We start from the raw sequence: 16,549 nt of genomic DNA, 5'->3' as shown, positions 1-16,549 counted from the left end.
CGTTGCATCTCAGCGCAAAAGTTGTCGCATTTCAAATTGTTTGAGCACCATGGCCGAGAACATTACACCCGCGTCTCTCCCACCTCCCCCGTCCGCTGCCGCCGCTGGCGCTCCGGGCTATGAAGCGGCCCCCGGTACGGCTCCCGGCTCCGCGATGCCGCCTCCACCCACCCTACCACCCATGGTAATCCCTCAGAACAATAACCCAGTCCCGCAGGCGGTCGACCCCAACAGTGTCTTCGATCACCAATTCGATCCCAATGACGGCTCCGACCCCAACAGTGCATTGTCTCCGGGTGGACAGGTCCGCCGCATGGCTCCCGAACCTAACAAGCGTGCCCTCTATGTTGGTGGCCTTGACGCTCGAGTCACCGAGGACGTCCTGAAGCAGATTTTCGAGACTACTGGCCATGTGGTCAGTGTCAAGATCATCCCAGACAAAAATTACAACGCTAAGGGCTCCAACTACGGGTTTGTCGAGTACGATGACCCAGCTGCAGCTGAACGTGCCATGAGCACTCTCAATGGCCGACGAGTACACCAGCATGAGATCCGTGTTAACTGGGCTTATCAATCCAACAACACCAACAAGGAGGATACTTCCAACCATTTCCATATCTTTGTAGGTGATTTGAGCAACGAGGTCAATGATGAGGTTCTCCTGCAGGCCTTCTCCGCTTTCGGAACTGTCTCAGAAGCTCGCGTGATGTGGGATATGAAGACAGGTCGTACGCGAGGCTACGGCTTCGTGGCATATCGTGACCGGGGCGAGGCCGAGAAAGCGCTGGCGCAAATGGATGGCGAATGGCTTGGAAGCCGTGCCATCCGTTGTAATTGGGCAAACCAAAAGGGTCAACCGAGTATCTCTCAGCAGGCGGCTATGGCGGCTATGGGCATGACGCCCACTACTCCTTTTGGTCATCACCACTTTCCGACTCAGGGTGTCCAGTCTTACGAGATGGTTGTCAACCAGACCCCATCTTGGCAGACCACCTGCTATGTTGGCAATCTTACGCCTTACACAACGCAAGCCGATCTTGTGCCCCTTTTCCAGAACTTTGGCTATGTCGTGGAGACCCGTTTCCAGTCTGATAGAGGCTTCTCATTCATCAAAATGGATACCCATGAGAATGCTGCGATGGCTATCTGTCAACTTTCTGGCTACAACGTCAACGGCCGTCCTTTGAAGTGCTCCGTAGGTTCGATCCCAGTTATGTGCAAGCAGGGCTAATTGAATCACAGTGGGGCAAAGATCGCCCGCCGACTGGCCAATTTGACTATTCCCCGCAAACATCCATCCCTTCTGCCGGCACCCCTTCAAGCTACAACCCGACGTCTCCATACTTCCCGCAATACGGTGGGCCAAACCCAATGAGCGGCAACCCGATGGGCGCAAATCCGATGGGCGGAAATCCGATGAGTGCCAATCCAATGAGCCCCCACGGTACGTATCCCAAAATTCAGTGCCTACTATCTCCTGATGTCCTCTAGGTCCTGGCCCTACAGCTCGCTGGGCTGATCAGATGGCAAGCCCATATGCACAGACTCCACAGTCGGCCTTCCCTCAGGTGCCTCCCAGTGCCGGGGGGTATGGTGCCCCCAGTGGTCACGGCGGCCGATTCCAACCGCAAATGACCCCATTTCAAAACGCCCCTCAACATCCCGGCAACGGTTATCCCGGGTATCAGCAGTAAGGTGTGTAGGTTGAGTGCCCAGCCCAAGTCCGCAAAGGTAACTCTGGTGATGCATTGACTTGCGGGCGGAGGGTTGCAAGAGCATAAGCACTCTGAACCATGATTTTTAAAAAAGTACGCGGACCTCAGGATACCCCTATGATGCGATCGGGAACGATGCTTGATACGTAAATCTATGTCAGACTCTTTCTTGCAGCGACTTCTCTTGTGACCGTAAGTCCGCAATACTGAGCAAGCATTACAGTCAAAGGGTCCCAGCTTCCCGAAAGCTTCACGGCTGGGCGCTTGCCTATCAACTCTATTCCCACCTCACCTCCGACACATTCAAGTCACGACGTGAATCTGTCTGTCGTACTAGCGGCTGATCGCAGGGCTTCGAACGTTGAAATTTCCAGTCTTCTCACAAGTACATCCATCCCAAGATACGAGTTTGGCGCCAAAGATCGTGGGGACGCTCGGCAGCTGCGCCCGAGCCGCCGTGTTTCTGGCCGCGAGAGCCTCGTAATCCAGGTCCTATCATTTAGCACTTGTCAGATAATGGATGTCCCCTCACAGCAGTATATGCAAGGTACGGTCATGACGCGAGCTGGCGTCATGGGCGAAGGGTAAGATTTCCGGGCCGTGGCATCTAATCACCTTGAATTGAGTTCTCAAGTGCTCCTTGTCAACGTCCATCGATACTGTGAGACCCAGAACTGCTCATTAACGCAACATGACTTGCGGCTTCGAGTCGTAGTACACCAAACCCACTCTCTTCTTACTGCTTTGGCATAGTCTAGCTAACACTACTCTCTCTTACTCCCTCTCTATCTCCCTCCCTCCCTCTCTCTCTTGAGGTCAACAAAGTGACTCAAGTCTGCTCTATGAACACCTTGCTTCCACGTACTTCTAATACAGAAGTTCGGCAGTGATTAGATCATCCGTTCTATTCGCCCTTCCCACCATCTCTAATCATGTCTCGCAATCCCCAAATCTAGCAGATCTTGCTTTGGCATCAGTTCTTCCTCAACGAGTAGCTTCGCGATGACCGGATGCGAGGCCCCATATCGCTAACATAGCCGCGCCGCACTGATAGCCTTGTACCTCGCAATCACCTCGACGAGACCGGGCCAGGTGACCACAGCATGAGATATCAGGCCGCAATCAGCGCGGAGATAAGGTTGAGAGATATCAGCACCTCGGGATCAGAGCTCATGCTCGCAGGGAGCTGCTCGGGACCGATGTGGGCGGACACTTGGGCCGTGGCGTATTGTATAGTCGTGGCACTTCACTTCTCTGGCCTAGAAGACCTCTACTGCTACTCACACAAAGGCTAAATCCCTTTGGACCTGCGCACAAATTCGAGGAGCAGTTTATAATAACTATGCTCAAGATCCTCTCCAAGGGCCTTTCACCGCCGCACAAGATACTGAACTAGGCTGACTTTTAAGAGGCGTTATTCAATTTGTTCCAGCTCAGTTGCGCTCGAACCCACTAGAAAGGCATGTCAGCTCCGCAGCAGCCACAAGTGAAGATAAACATCGAGCTCCTTCCGTAAGGGGGACTGGGGAAACTGACCTCTCCGCACGATATCGGTTCGTATTTGGGCGGGTTCTTCTTGCTCGTGCAGCTTGGAAGGACCGCACATGTTTCACTCGGATTGAAGCCAAAGAAGAAGGGCATGGAATACCGGTCGATGGACGTCCGCATATAGACTCTGTGCACGGTAGACTTGAAGCGATCGTTCGTCAGGCGCATAAGGTAGTCACCAATGTTAACGACAAACGTGCCGGGAATTGGTGGCGCTTTCACCCAATGGCCATCGCTCATCAGCACCTGCAGGCCACCGACCATATCTTGCCAAAGAATAGTGAAGCATTGGAGATCGGTGTGGCTGCCGAGACCGACGTCTTGGATGGGACTGGTCGAGTCATCCATCCTCGCTCTTCCGGGGTAGTAGTTGAAGGCCAAATCACTTTTCCCAGTCGGGCAGTGTCAGCAGTGAATCTTATTTATGAAATGGGCAGACATGTCAATGGGGGAAAATAAATACCTTCCAGGGCATGTAGTGACATTGTCGAAATACGTTTCTGGCAGATTGAGACTCAGCGCAAAAATTCTCAGCAGCCGCCGTGCCAGCTGAAGGCTCTCTTGCCAGTATCGTATACAATCTCTCTGAAAGTGAGGAAGGTGTTCCGTGCCCTCCCAGATGAAACTTTCGGCCGGAAGTTGAGCTCTCGTATCGTCAGGTATCGCGGCCAGGTCAATCACTTCCGGGTCGTAGTCAGGGTTGTAGCAGCAACTGAACTGTTCCATATCATCCAAGGACGCCGACGAACCCAAACTGGTACCCTTGCGTCTGTGCCAACCATTGAAATATCGGGACTTCGTCCTGGCCACCTTCGCTTTCTCCTCGTCCTTCTGATGAAAGAAATCCCGAGCCTGCGCCTGCGCAGCCTCTGCGACTCTCTCGTTGATCCCATGGTTTTTGATGTAGAAGAAGCCCGTGTTCTCGGCGGCATGACAAACCGTCTCGGCCAAACCCTTCCTCGCGTTCAGGTCGCCAAACATGGCTGAAAGGTCGATGACGGGGACCTCCTCCATAGAACACTCTCGTGGTGGCGCCGTAGACACATCTCGTTCCGTTAGACCTTTGGCCGTCCGGAGTCGAAGTTTAGTGAAAGCTGGAGTACTCTGAGTTCCAGTCCGAGACATTGTCAATAACAAGGTGTAGTGTTGACTTAGTACTACCGACAAAGGGGTGGAATCGAAGTACGAGTAAGGAATACGTCCGTGCCTTTCTTATCTGGATCGCACTCTCTCCTTCTACAAGATCAAGATTCGTGGCCGGGAACCGCCGTTGTCCGATCAGATCATAAGACACAGACTAATGGCTTGTGCGGAAGCGGGCTGAAACCGCTTATCAAAGTCGGCTTGTAGCCAGATTTTCGAAGGACAGTCGACAATTGAAAGGTTAGCGCTGCGCGCTAGTACCCACTAGGCTGACCTTCTCAAGTAGACAGTTGGAGAACAGTTGTGTAATTACAACTGCTTTACAGGCCTGCGGATAAGCAACTTCTTCGAGCTCTAGCACCTCCAAAACTGCACCGTTTTAAACGCCGACGAGCGCAAAATGACGCCTGCGACGCCCTCTAAGCGATGTCGCATAGAAGGCCAACGTCTACAGTGTCAAACTTTGCAAAAAGCAGGTCAAACCTATGCGTAGATTGCAGCCTGTCTAGGCATATCGCACCGCGCTGTACAGATCGCATGCACTTTTCCACCAACCCCTGTACACAAGCGAAAAGGTTCGTAAAGCTACACTTACAGAAGAGGAGGGTGATAATGTTGAGAGGCTTGTTGTTGGAACATCAGAAGGCCGTCGCATGATATACCAGCAGGCTACTGATCATCTCTGGCCTGCTGGTACTATGTCAGGTTATGCAGTCCGGTATCAACTCAAAAAGCGTGGGTATGCACGGCGCTATGCTCTTCACAAGCCAGTACTAACTGAGAAGCATCAACAAGACTGACTTGTATGGGCACAAGAGCACCTCAACTGGACAGAGCGCAGTGGTGGCAGATCCTCTGGTCAGATGAGACCTCGGTGACAGCTGGAAGCTATCACCGCTCAATTGTCACTTGCAAGCCTTTCGGAAAGTCTCCTCTCAACTTGTGTTGATCCGAAAACGCAACGAAAACAGGGCTGGATGTTCTGGGCCTGCTTTTCTGGTGATAATTAAGGGCTACAGTTACTTCTGAGCGATACTGTGACCGAGTTCTTCCACTCATACATGGCTAGCTGGTGTTATTTCCTGAACTATCATTCATGCATAGCAATGTTCTTTCTCACTCAGCATATCTTCTGAGAGATATACTGACCGCTCATAGTACTATGCAGCCAATTCATTGGCCTGCACTCTCTCCACATCTCAACCCAATTAAGCATCTATGGAATATTATGAAATATTGGCTGCAGAAGCAGTATCCAGACCCAAAGGCAATACAAGGGGAGCTCTCAAATCGTGTAGTTGAGGCCTGGCATGCTGTTGCTACCTCTGATTACCTTGCAAGACTTTGCATCAGCATTGCGTCGATGTTATTGCAGCGAGGGGACTGCATTACTGTTGATGGGGAGTGTATGATATGACAATACCAAACAAACAAACAGGGATCTGCTTACAAGTGCAGCGCTAATGTCTTTTACCGCTGTCGACTGTAAAGAAGCCTTGTTCCGTCGGCTCATAGAGAGTGTGGGCTCCGTCGGCTCCTGAAGAACGTTTGTTCCGTCGGTTCCTGGCAATGATTGTCGGCTATGATTGTGGTTCTTCGACCGATAAGAGCCGTTGGGGACCCGCAAGAATATCTCCTACCTAATAGTTGTACATGCTAGTGGGACTCGGCCATGATGTTGTTGGAATTGATTCGGCGAGTACCGCGCCACTCCCTTATCAGTTAGTGGAAGCTGTCCGTAGTAGTGACTACAGCAGTCGTTATCTCTGGTTCGGACTTCCCAAAAAAACCATACTTCTCAGCAACACCACTGCCATAGCGATGGATGGAAAAATATAAGAGGTTCTCCGGCCCTGGTCAAACCGGCCCTTACCCACTTCTCACCCTCGAGGAGGAACGTTGTATCATGTCACCGCCAAATGAGATCAAGATCCTGTCGAAATGGGTTCCTCGAAATTCCAAGGCACTTACGGGGATGTGCCTTGCTGTCGCCTTCGTCAACTCTGCGGTGAGTCGAAGATTGCGCCTTTCCCGTGCCCCCTTGCCCTATTGTTTGCCATGTATACTCACACGACGTCTACACAGACAATGGGCTACGACAGTGCGATGATGAATGATTTGAATATCTTGCCGCAGTACACCGAGTACTTCCATCTCACCACGGCGACAGTTGGCTTAAACAATGCGGCGATTTGGATGGGATCTGTCATCGGCGCCGCATTCATACAGCCAGCTTCTGACCGCCTGGGAAGGCGATGGGCACTGTTCTATGCCGCATGCATTTGTCTGATGGGGGCCGCCATACAATCTGCTGCACAAAACATCGCCACTTTTGTCATCGGTCGTATTTTCATCGGCATCGGTTCAGAAATGGCTGCTGGACCGGGCCCAGCCTTGATCGCAGAGACAGTGAAGCCCTCTGCTCGTGGTCCCCTCCTTGGCCTGTACTTCAGCTTTTACAACGCCGGCTCGCTCATTAGCGCTGCTGTCAATCTTGGCATGGTCGAGATTCCGTCCACCTGGGCCTGGAGGGTTCCTTCCATCCTACAGACTGTGCCCAGTCTTCTGTGCATTGCAGTTCTCCGCTTCCTGCCTGAATCTCCCCGATGGCTGGTCTCCAAAGGCAGACACGACGAAGCCCGCGAAGTTCTGGCCATCATCTATGGGAATAACGACATCCATCACGAGAAGGTGCACGTCGTTCTAAACGAGATTGACGTCGCCATCAAGCATGAACGAGAAACCTATCCAGTGCATCCGTGGAAAGAATTGGTCGCTTCCAAAGCAAACATCCGGCGTCTGACCATCCTCGTCAGCTTTGGCGTCATGATACAAATGATGGGCAACTTTGTCATCTCGTTAGTTATTGCCCCTGGCCCCTTCACGCTGCCGCTGGGCTTTCCGAGTATTCTCAATTTCTCTTTCTTAGGTGCTGACGAATTGCATTCCAGGTACTATCTTGGTGCGATGCTCGGGCAAGCCGGCATCACTTCCGCAACGACGAAGCTTCAGATCAATACGATCCTGAGTTGTTGGGCGTTTGCTGCTGCTGTTGCTGGCAGCTTCCTCGTCGATGTTATTGGGCGTCGGCCACTCGCGATGGGTGGTGTTATCGGCATGTTCTGTTCACTCTACGTGTTTGGAGGTCTAGCAAAAGGTGCGCTCTTCCCCTTTTGAATGTCGGATGCGTGCTCAGGTTCTGATGTGCGTTTAGTATACGGCGACGGCCACGACCGTGGCGGTGTTTACGGGACCATTGCGGTCATCTTCTTCTTCAAACTCTTTCATGGAGGTTCCTTTACTCCTCTGTCAACTGTCTACTCAACAGAAGTGGTATCTTACAGGATCCGAGCCGCCGGCATCTCGCTTTTCCGAATCCTGACCAGTTCGTTTGGGTACGTTTCTATGGCGTGAGCTAATCCTGTTCATTTTATTGATTGCGTTTGATACAGACTTTTGGCCTCCTTCGCCATGTCATACGCAATGACCGATCTCGGGTGGAAATTTTACTTCATCAACGCCTCTTGGGACGTCCTCTTTCTCATCATCATTTATTTTACCTGGATTGAAACTCGCCGGCTTACCTTGGAAGAAATTGCTGTCAAGTTCGGAGATCTGGATCCTCAATCTATAGTCTTCGAAGGTGTCAGCACAGAGGAAGATGAGGTTGTGAAGAACAGTGCCGTTGTGCCAAAATCAAACATGGCCTAGCTTGCAAGCATGTTACGTACGCATGGTCAACAGCGCCGCGCAGTGTTCTTCTCGTCCAGAGGACTTATGCGAAAAATTGGTTGTACCCGAGATTCTGCTGCCGGCAGCTTCTTCAGCCATATGCTGCGAAACTAAAGGAAGGTATGCGGGAAAGATAACAGCACGACGAGGGAACATAGCCGTAGCTTGCCGACATGCTGGCATATGATGACTAAGGGGCCGATCGCGTGAGGTGGGTGTCGCGAATGCTGGTGAGCATGAAACATTCGCAATGTTAGTTGCACGCACATATATACCATACTCATTACCAGATGGCTGACGACTTGGACCTTCTTGTTCGTAGCCAACATCAGTGGCTTCAGCGCAAGTGAAACTTGAACCAACAGCGATACTGTAACTACCTTTGCGTCTCCACTCTATACTATGGTCTCCCGCCACGTACTCCTGCACTACCCCAACAGCACATAACCTTATCCTAGGCAGTACTGCTTATCTTCCGCATGACGCGCGGGGCAGCCGTGTGGTTCGTAAGACCGTGTAAGAAAGGAGCATTTACCCCGGCTAGCAGCAGATGCTGCCAGCGCGAACGTGTATGGTTTTTGAGATATATCAAAATTCTTTCTGCCACAGAAAGTCAGCACGCTCACAAGATGGAAGACTTTGAATTATTTGAAGGACGCTTGCGGGGTGGCCAAACCAGGAGATAGGCCCGAGGGTGCGAAGAAGCCGTTGCCAGCATCTTCTCCGTCGAGTCACAATCTTGGTCGTCTTGTGATTTTACTAGACTCTTCTTAAGTTTTCAGCGCACGTTCTTCCAGATGAGCAAAAGTTCAGGGTAAGTCGTCATGTCGGGACTACCCTTTGAGACGGCGCCCTTTGACGTATACTTCGGCTATATTTCGATCATCGCCGCTTATCAAGAACTTTTCCATCATAGTCTGGAGACTATCTCGCTCTTGAACCATTGTCATTATACCGCCAGGGACTTGCGTCTTGATCAGAAGGCCATCAAAATCTTTGCCGACACGGAAATTCCCAATTGTATCGTCCAGGCTGCACACCTTCGCTCCTCCCAAAGTCGCGAGGTAAAAGCATTGCCAGACGGACAGTGGCGGCTCGCCAGTCATCAAGTGCCGTGCGTTGGAGACGATGATGGCCTGCCGGATTGCGTCGAGAATGCTGGACGAGAATCCCCCGCCATTGTCAGTCCCCAGTCCGACCTTGATGCCCGCCTCTAGAAATTTGCTAACAGGGGCAGCCATGAAGCCACCACCAACAGTAGAATTCGCGATGGGACAGTGGGCGACACCGCTCCCTGCTTGGCGTAGCTTCGCGATCTCTTCGTCAGTCATCAGCGTGCAGTGGGCAAGGATAGTCCGGGGCGTGAGCAGACCGTAATGTCGATAGAGGTCTGCCTCGTCCGTAAAGCCGGGGAAAAGGCCGAGGGTCGCGTCAATTTCTTGCCGTGCCTCGTTGAAATGGGTTTGGATTGGCAAGTCGGGATTTTGTTCGGCGATGGCACCGAGACCAGCGAGCAGTTCGTCGTCGCAGCATATCGCGAATCGCGGTGTGAGGATCGGTTTGATCAAGTGCCCCGTGGGATCTATCGCCCGAACATGCTCGATCACGCTCTTAGTCGCTTGTAATGACTCGGCGGCACTGGCGTCTCGGTAGTACTCTGGCGCATTGCGATTCATGTTACACTTGCCAATCAGCGCCCGTTGACCTTTCGCCACACAGATATCCGCCAAGATCTTCGTGGCTTCGCTGTGGAGAGATCCGTAATACGAACACATGGTCACTCCTTGCTGGATGAAGCCGTCAACACACGCGGTGTAGACCGTGCGGGCGTGCTCAACGTCCTGGAAAGCGGCCTCGTTGGGAAAGGTGACTTGTTCCAACCACTCGAGAATATGAAGGCCGCCTCCAAGGCCCCTTTGAGCCCACTGACACGCGTGGTTGTGAGTGTCAATGAATCCGGGAATGAGAAACTCGAACCGGGAGAGGATGCGGAGGCGGGGAGGCTCATCGAGCTGGACTTGTTCCAGCGCATCCTGTAAAGCATGGCGGGCAACGCCATCTCGAATGTGGGCAATCCGGCCATCTCCTGCTACCACCAAGAGACAATCCCGGAGAACCTCTGTTTGCGCATTTTCAAGACAGTGGAACACAGTTCCATGAAAGGCCAGTGGACGAGCCATCATGGCTAATAAAGATTTATCAAGTGAAGAGGGGCAGTGCTTCACATCGCGCTGTAAGGAAGCCCTCTTGTGACCGGATCAATCAAATATATCCCTTCCATAATACAGAGGTGAAAGCAAAAAAGTGATTTTCCCCCGCGTCACAACAACTCCATCAACCTCTTTCCTACTACATCCCCGTTTTTAGTTGGTTGATCATAGCTCTGACACATAGTCGCGAGATGGGGCGCTATCCGTCGGCGACCGCCGATATCCATAAGTTCAGTGGATCCTCGATAGGCAGTGATATCGTACTCCCCTCGCGACCAAAAATCGAGGATTTTAAATTCGCGCTATTGTATGGTCGCGTAACAAGCCCCCAACTTTAACCACCAACAACCTTTGCTACACGCGTGTATTGTATAGGTGAACGAGTAAGTTTTGGATTCCTTATCTGATTATTATTATTGGTTCCCTTTGTAGTCCAGTAAGTACCCTATACTCCTATAGAGACTCTCACCTAAGAAATCGATACTGCTGGGTAATGCTATAGATACCGAGGTCCGATTCATTCCAGCTCTCGGAGCATTTCATGACGCAGGGCATTACGTTACTGTCAAAGTCTTTCGATGGAGCAAGGCATACCTAGCCTCTGCTGATTGAGAGCAGGAGTGCTATTCTGATAAGTCAGATCAACCACAGTATAGTGTAGCTGACTGCCTCCAGGCAGAAGTGTGTCTTCTACAGGCATTAGCCTGGTCGGAAAGTTGGCTCTTTATACCTGGCAACAATAAGCGAGCTAAACTCACGAAACTGGTACTCTGCCCTCCATACTGCTTTGATACTGGCAGCTGGCTAGGAGAATGCTGGAACAATTGAACAATGGCAGCCTATTCCGCGGACAAGACTCCTGGCTCAGTGACACCATCGTATTACAAACACTTGCGTTGTGTTGTATAGGCACACGCGAGCTTTATTAATAAAGAGCTGGAATACGGCAAGAGAGCCTGTGGTAGTAGACAGCGAATCTTCAAGCACAAAGCAATACTACCCATTAGGATCGTCAGTGGGTACCTTTTAGATCTACGTGCACAGTCTTACTCTTTTTATTACAGAAAAGGGCACCCTGCAGTAAATAATGTACTATCGGTCTGACTCAAGACCTGAGAAACAATCGCTCCTCTTAGAAGTTGAACCACATTCCAAATGTAAGTTCTAGGTTCACTCTAATCCAGCCAACTCTAGATGCAGACATGTATTGCGCATCGCGAAGTCAAGAGCGGCTCTATCTAATACTTTGAAACTTTATCAATTAGCAAATACTCGATCCTAAGTCTTGAGAAAACATGAAGGGTGTATGAGTGTCGTATTGTACACTCACTCGTGAGCGAGCAGCAAAAGAGCCTCTCTGTGCGTCGCCTGAGATTTCAAACAACCGAAGAAACTACAAGGGATCAAATTCCCTGTGTCGTGCGAAGCGGCAGGTTGATCTTCAGGAGCTACCGTTGATCTCAATCTCAGAAGAAGGAAGCAAGACTAATACACTGTTGTCGAGGTTTGTGTGTAAAAAGTTGTTTCTCTAGTTGCAGCACACGGTCGAAGTCGTCTGATAAGGGCGAGTGGTTCCAACTCTCAAGATTTGACCGGATGAACCGAAGTTCAGTGTGGATCGACCGGACCTGTGCAAACAGAATTTCTGGGAGAAGTCATATTTGTCGTGTGAGATAGAAAGGGGTAGATGGCAGCCTTGCGAGGGGTTGGTTGCGTGGGGTGTTCATCATGTGAATATCGAGTGTAAATATAGCAAGGCTATAAGTTAATTTGGGCGTGTATTGTGAATGTGTCAATTCAAAATAAGATAGCGATGTACCTAGCAGCCATGAACATGGAGATCACTAAGTACTCAGCACTGGGTCAAGAGGGAGTGACAACGAGCGCAGAAGCATCTCAACAGAAAGTGGCGGGGTGCTGAATCTGGACAGAAGGCTAGGGGATGGTGAATTCGGGACAGAGCAGGGTACAATTGCGAAATCAGGACCACAAACAACAAGCTTTTTCATCTTGCGAGATGAATTTTCTTCGAAAGAAATACATGCTTTTGGAAGGCGAAACCTTCGTGTACAAATCAACGACAATGCTGCCGCAGCAGTAGTCGCTGGCCTCAAAAGCAAAACGGGCTCGAATGTGACCTCCAACTCATCGAGACCTGCCCATGCCTCCCATCGGAGCAACTCCATTCTATCCCGCACCGTGGACAGATCTCCATCACTGCCACCATTGCTTATCGACTGTCCTCCGCGATCTATGCGCTTTGTGGTGAGCTGTTCTCATTACCGCCCGCTAACGTCCCTCGTCTGCGACCCCAATCGTGCTGACGAAGATATTTCATCGGTTCAGGCTTGTCGCTTGTTCGAAGGCTCGTCTTCTGGAGATGATCTTTCCTTGTCCTTCTCTCCGGTACGCCGTCTCTGACCGACATGAATTGTAACCGGAGGAAGTGAGCTGTCTAGTACTTCCTCGCGTTGTTCTGGAAGCGAAGTCGACCCAGAATATCTCGGGGACTGGCCGCCTTGGGCAGCGCGGGCATTCTGGACAGCTTGTCGGGGAAAATCGAAGAGGGGAACGAGAGGGCTGTTAAACAGATCCCTTCCAGAAAACGTTGAGAGATTTGGTTGTATAGGATATGCCGGAGACATGTGGGCGGCAGACGTTCCAGTTCCAGGTCCCCAGCGCTGCGTCTGGTGCACTGGCTGGTATGGAGGTTGATCAAACCCAGTACTGCTTAAATTCGCGGACCGGTTCTGGTTGCGAGAAGCAAGTGGCGTAGACCCGAAGGAAGTTGAAGGTCTTCTGGATTCAGGAATGTATTCGCTGCGTATCTCGCGTGCTGGACGGTTCGCTCGAAGAACACTGGCTTGCTGGGTGCTTGTGTTTCCGTAGTCTTGGGCACGAATATGACCTTGCTGCTGTCGTTGACTCAATTCTGTAGGTACATTCGTTTGTGCTGAGGAGACTGAGATGTTCGGCGGTAGCGCTCCAGCATGGCGACGGTTCTGGTTATTGTCATCATTGATCGACTCGATATCTGATGGCGCCAGTCTCATTCGCTCTTCCTCGGTGACTGATTTGAGAATGTTGATGACATGACGCCACAATGGATCCGCGTCGGGCTCGATCTGGAGACCCCCATGGACCTCAAGGAGATGTTCTCTGGCTGGGCCCCAAGACCAAAATTCTCGCGGAAACGCCAGCCTGCCATCCTCAGTCCATGCCCATTCCGCTAATCCAAGAATACTATGAGCAGCGACTTGATATGGCTTGATTGAAGATCTGCTTCCAGGTTCGTTCTGGGGGCCTCGGAGCTCAATTTCAGGGTTGTGATGCAGTATGTTGTCCTGCGGGAGAAAGCAGAAGTACGCGCTCTCAAGCTCGATGCTGAGCTCCTTGTACAAGATCTCACAGAGAAAGTTCTGCGGAACGTAATCAGTTCCCACTCGGAACTTGTAGCTGACTAAACATCGAGCGATATCGTGAGCACAATGTGTGCGGGTTTCGATCAGTTCGGCCCAAGTCCAGCTCTTTGTAGGTGTTATGACTGTACCCACCATATTGGCGATCAGGTCCGTGTCGAAGGTATACGCGTTTCTGTTTGGGTCGAAGAAGTGAGCGAGTCCCCTGACAAGTGTGTTCTTCAGGGTCTGTTCCGTGTCGTCGATCTCAGAAAGTTCTGCCATATGTCAGTCATCTGGAGTGCCCCCGATATAACTCTGCCAGGTCTTACTGAAATAGAGAGAACGAATGGTTTGTTGGTATCGTGGTGTGAAGTTGAGCAGCACTGCCTTGAGGTACAGTGGCAGCGTGTATTGCTTCCTGGGATCGGGAATCTGAGAAGTTAGCAGCTGAAAGGGTACTCGGGGAAAGGTCGAGTTGCGTTACTTGCGTTGAACACTGCACCGTTGTTGAGTCGAACTTCATAGTGTGTGACTCTGTTCGTGTACCCGTGGATGTCCGAACCCAAGACTTGTACCTTCTGGTAGCCGTCATTCGTGGTAATTACGTCCATGGTGGGTGCAATAGACACGAAGAATCTTGCACGAAGCAATGAAGATGTGAACGGACCAAGGGGATGAACAGCACTGTAGATCAAAGGGAAAGTGGCCTAAAGGCTTGTGTTTCCACCTAAAGCAAGAAAACATAAGGGTAGTTTGTATTATCTGCGCTTCTCACGGCACAAAATGGAACTAGACAGAACTGGCCAGGTCAATATCGAGGGAACTGTGTGACAACATGGTCCTATAGCGCTAGGAAGTCTTCTCAAGACACGACTTTGTGCTTAATCAAGCACCCTCTTCAAGCAATAGCTTCCTGATGTATGCTTCTAGCAACATCTCCTGATACGCACAATCACAGACCAAGAGCAGCAAGATTGATCAGCCCTTGTCATAATATTCTTGAGTACTTTCTAGGTGTTGTTTTGTTTCTTCAAATCTAAATAGCCATGTGGGCAACATGTACATGTCAACGAGCGTTATTTTATCGCCCCGTTCGGAGTCTTCCTACGAACCTCACCCCGAGACGCTCTATCAGCGTACGAGATCCTCGGCTAGAACGAGTCCGAACTCTGGCGCAACTGCATTAATACGAAAGAGACTGAGGTTCGACACCTAGCAACAAACAAAAATATATCGTGCGTTTGGGTGGATCATGCCTCTCAGATTGCGAGATCCGCGAAGACAGGACGGTGATCACTGTCAAATACAATCAGTATTGGAGAGTCTAGTAGCTGGAGTAGTATGCCTCTTACCTTGAGCGTACTCCGTCATCGTACAAGTTCTCGCCCACCCGGAAGGCCTTGGGAGTCCTAGAATGATTTGTTAGCACTGAGACATGGTAGGTTGGATCAGATTCATACCAGCGACGGATTGAACAAGCCATGATGAAGTCAATCCTGTGGAAGCCCTTGGGATCACAAGCAGCTGCCGAACCAGCAGTAGTCGAGAAATGTCCACTGCGGTACCGGGCTGGCGTTGCACCCATCAAATCCTCGAAGTGAAAGTCGTCGGTCATGCCAGCTGATTGCTCTTCGGCAGCCGTCCAGTTGTATGTCTTCAAGAAAGTCGCGTTGAGCGGCACCGGCGGCATGGATCCTGTCATGATCTGGTAAGCACCATTGTTCTTGCTGTCTGGATTGGAGTTGAAATCGCCCAGCAGAACAACAGGCTTGCCACCGGTCTTGATGAATTCGAATTTGGCACGATGTAGCATCAAGGACGCCCCGTAGCGGCGTGCATCCTCACTTTTATGGTCCAGGTGGGTGTTGACAAGGGTGATCGTGTTACCAGAAGGTGTTGTGAACTTGGCAGTCACAACCGCACGGACGACGCTGGTGCCGTTGTACTTGGACTTTTCGAATGGCGTCTGCGAGAGGAAGAATGTGTCCCACGTATTGAGCTTGGCTGCAGCTTTCTTGTAAAAGACCATTGGATAGCCGGATTTTGCTCGCCCATTCTTCCCATTGCCAACGGTGGTGTATCCGTCGCCCAAGAGAGTCAGAAGGGTATCCTGCTGATAAAGAGAAACTTCTTGGCCACCAAAGAAATCAACTGCGTTGAACAAGATGTCGTTGGCCACTCGGTAGCCTCTTTCAGTCCAAGGCTTCTCGACATCGGCACCTGCATAGTACGGCTTGGGCACTGGAGGCATTCCGTCAACCAGAGCGGCGGTGACGTTCGATTCGGTGACATTCTTCCCCTCGTCCCACCGAATGTTCCAGGTGAGAAATCGCAGCGGTGCAGTGTTCGGCTCGCCGCGAGGGACATACTCGCTTCGTACGACAGCACCTTCGGCCAGCCCGAGGCATAGGCCGGCGATGATGATGGATCTCAGGTAAAGATGCATTTGTTGGTCGTGGTGAGACAAATGCTACCTGTAAATCAGTATTCACAGGGAATGCGAACGAGTATGGAACGCATTATCGAGAGACCACTGCATATCATAGTTCAGCGAAAGGATTCCCATGGTGGCATTTCTTGGCAGGACAAAGAATGCCTTTGTTTCGAGCAATCGGCTTCGGTTTCGGCCATACCTATGTGTTCTAGAACATAGACAATGAATAGCGGTACGCACGGGCCTTCGTAACTCTCAGCTCCTGTTGCTTCTCAAGATGAACCCCGACCGACGTTGGCTTCGCTGACGGCACAGAAGCCATGAGTTCAACGTCTTCTCTCGCGGCAAACGCAGATTGGAAGGATG

At 51.1% G+C, this 16,549-nt stretch overlaps 6 protein-coding genes across 6 annotated transcripts; 2 read left to right on the top strand and 4 right to left on the bottom strand.

The window, feature by feature from the left end:
* Nucleotides 1-49: 49 nt before the first annotated feature.
* Nucleotides 50-1,694, top strand: HMPREF1541_09895 (uncharacterized protein; the record flags this gene model as incomplete). The annotated part of the gene is made up of 3 exons (XM_008714567.1): nucleotides 50-1,195; nucleotides 1,243-1,444; nucleotides 1,492-1,694. The coding sequence occupies 3 exons, from the start codon at nucleotides 50-52 to the stop codon at nucleotides 1,692-1,694; spliced, it is 1,551 nt and encodes a 516-aa protein (XP_008712789.1).
* Nucleotides 1,695-3,167: 1,473 nt separating this feature from the next.
* HMPREF1541_09894 (uncharacterized protein) lies at nucleotides 3,168-4,388 on the bottom strand (the record flags this gene model as incomplete). The annotated part of the gene is made up of 2 exons (XM_008714566.1): nucleotides 3,168-3,648; nucleotides 3,727-4,388. 2 exons carry the CDS (start codon nucleotides 4,386-4,388, stop codon nucleotides 3,168-3,170), a joined length of 1,143 nt encoding a protein of 380 aa, XP_008712788.1.
* Nucleotides 4,389-6,494: 2,106 nt separating this feature from the next.
* Nucleotides 6,495-8,117, top strand: HMPREF1541_09893 (uncharacterized protein; the record flags this gene model as incomplete). Its single annotated transcript, XM_008714565.1, has 4 exons — nucleotides 6,495-7,264; nucleotides 7,358-7,563; nucleotides 7,621-7,801; nucleotides 7,859-8,117. 4 exons carry the CDS (start codon nucleotides 6,495-6,497, stop codon nucleotides 8,115-8,117), a joined length of 1,416 nt encoding a protein of 471 aa, XP_008712787.1.
* Nucleotides 8,118-8,971: 854 nt separating this feature from the next.
* Nucleotides 8,972-10,318, bottom strand: HMPREF1541_09892 (guanine deaminase; the record flags this gene model as incomplete). Its single annotated transcript, XM_008714564.1, has 1 exon — nucleotides 8,972-10,318. One exon carries the CDS (start codon nucleotides 10,316-10,318, stop codon nucleotides 8,972-8,974), a length of 1,347 nt encoding a protein of 448 aa, XP_008712786.1.
* A 2,372-nt stretch (nucleotides 10,319-12,690) lies between these two features.
* On the bottom strand, nucleotides 12,691-14,031 carry HMPREF1541_09891 (uncharacterized protein; the record flags this gene model as incomplete). Its single annotated transcript, XM_008714563.1, has 1 exon — nucleotides 12,691-14,031. One exon carries the CDS (start codon nucleotides 14,029-14,031, stop codon nucleotides 12,691-12,693), a length of 1,341 nt encoding a protein of 446 aa, XP_008712785.1.
* A 1,066-nt stretch (nucleotides 14,032-15,097) lies between these two features.
* On the bottom strand, nucleotides 15,098-16,195 carry HMPREF1541_09890 (uncharacterized protein; the record flags this gene model as incomplete). Its single annotated transcript, XM_008714562.1, has 2 exons — nucleotides 15,098-15,158; nucleotides 15,210-16,195. The coding sequence occupies 2 exons, from the start codon at nucleotides 16,193-16,195 to the stop codon at nucleotides 15,098-15,100; spliced, it is 1,047 nt and encodes a 348-aa protein (XP_008712784.1).
* Nucleotides 16,196-16,549: the final 354 nt, after the last annotated feature.

This window comes from Cyphellophora europaea (assembly GCF_000365145.1).
Source record: "Cyphellophora europaea CBS 101466 unplaced genomic scaffold supercont1.11, whole genome shotgun sequence".
NCBI classification, from domain to species: Eukaryota; Fungi; Ascomycota; class Eurotiomycetes; order Chaetothyriales; family Cyphellophoraceae; genus Cyphellophora; species Cyphellophora europaea.
The sequence above is the reverse complement of the archived record's forward strand: the minus strand, read 5'-3'. Positions and strand labels throughout refer to the sequence as shown.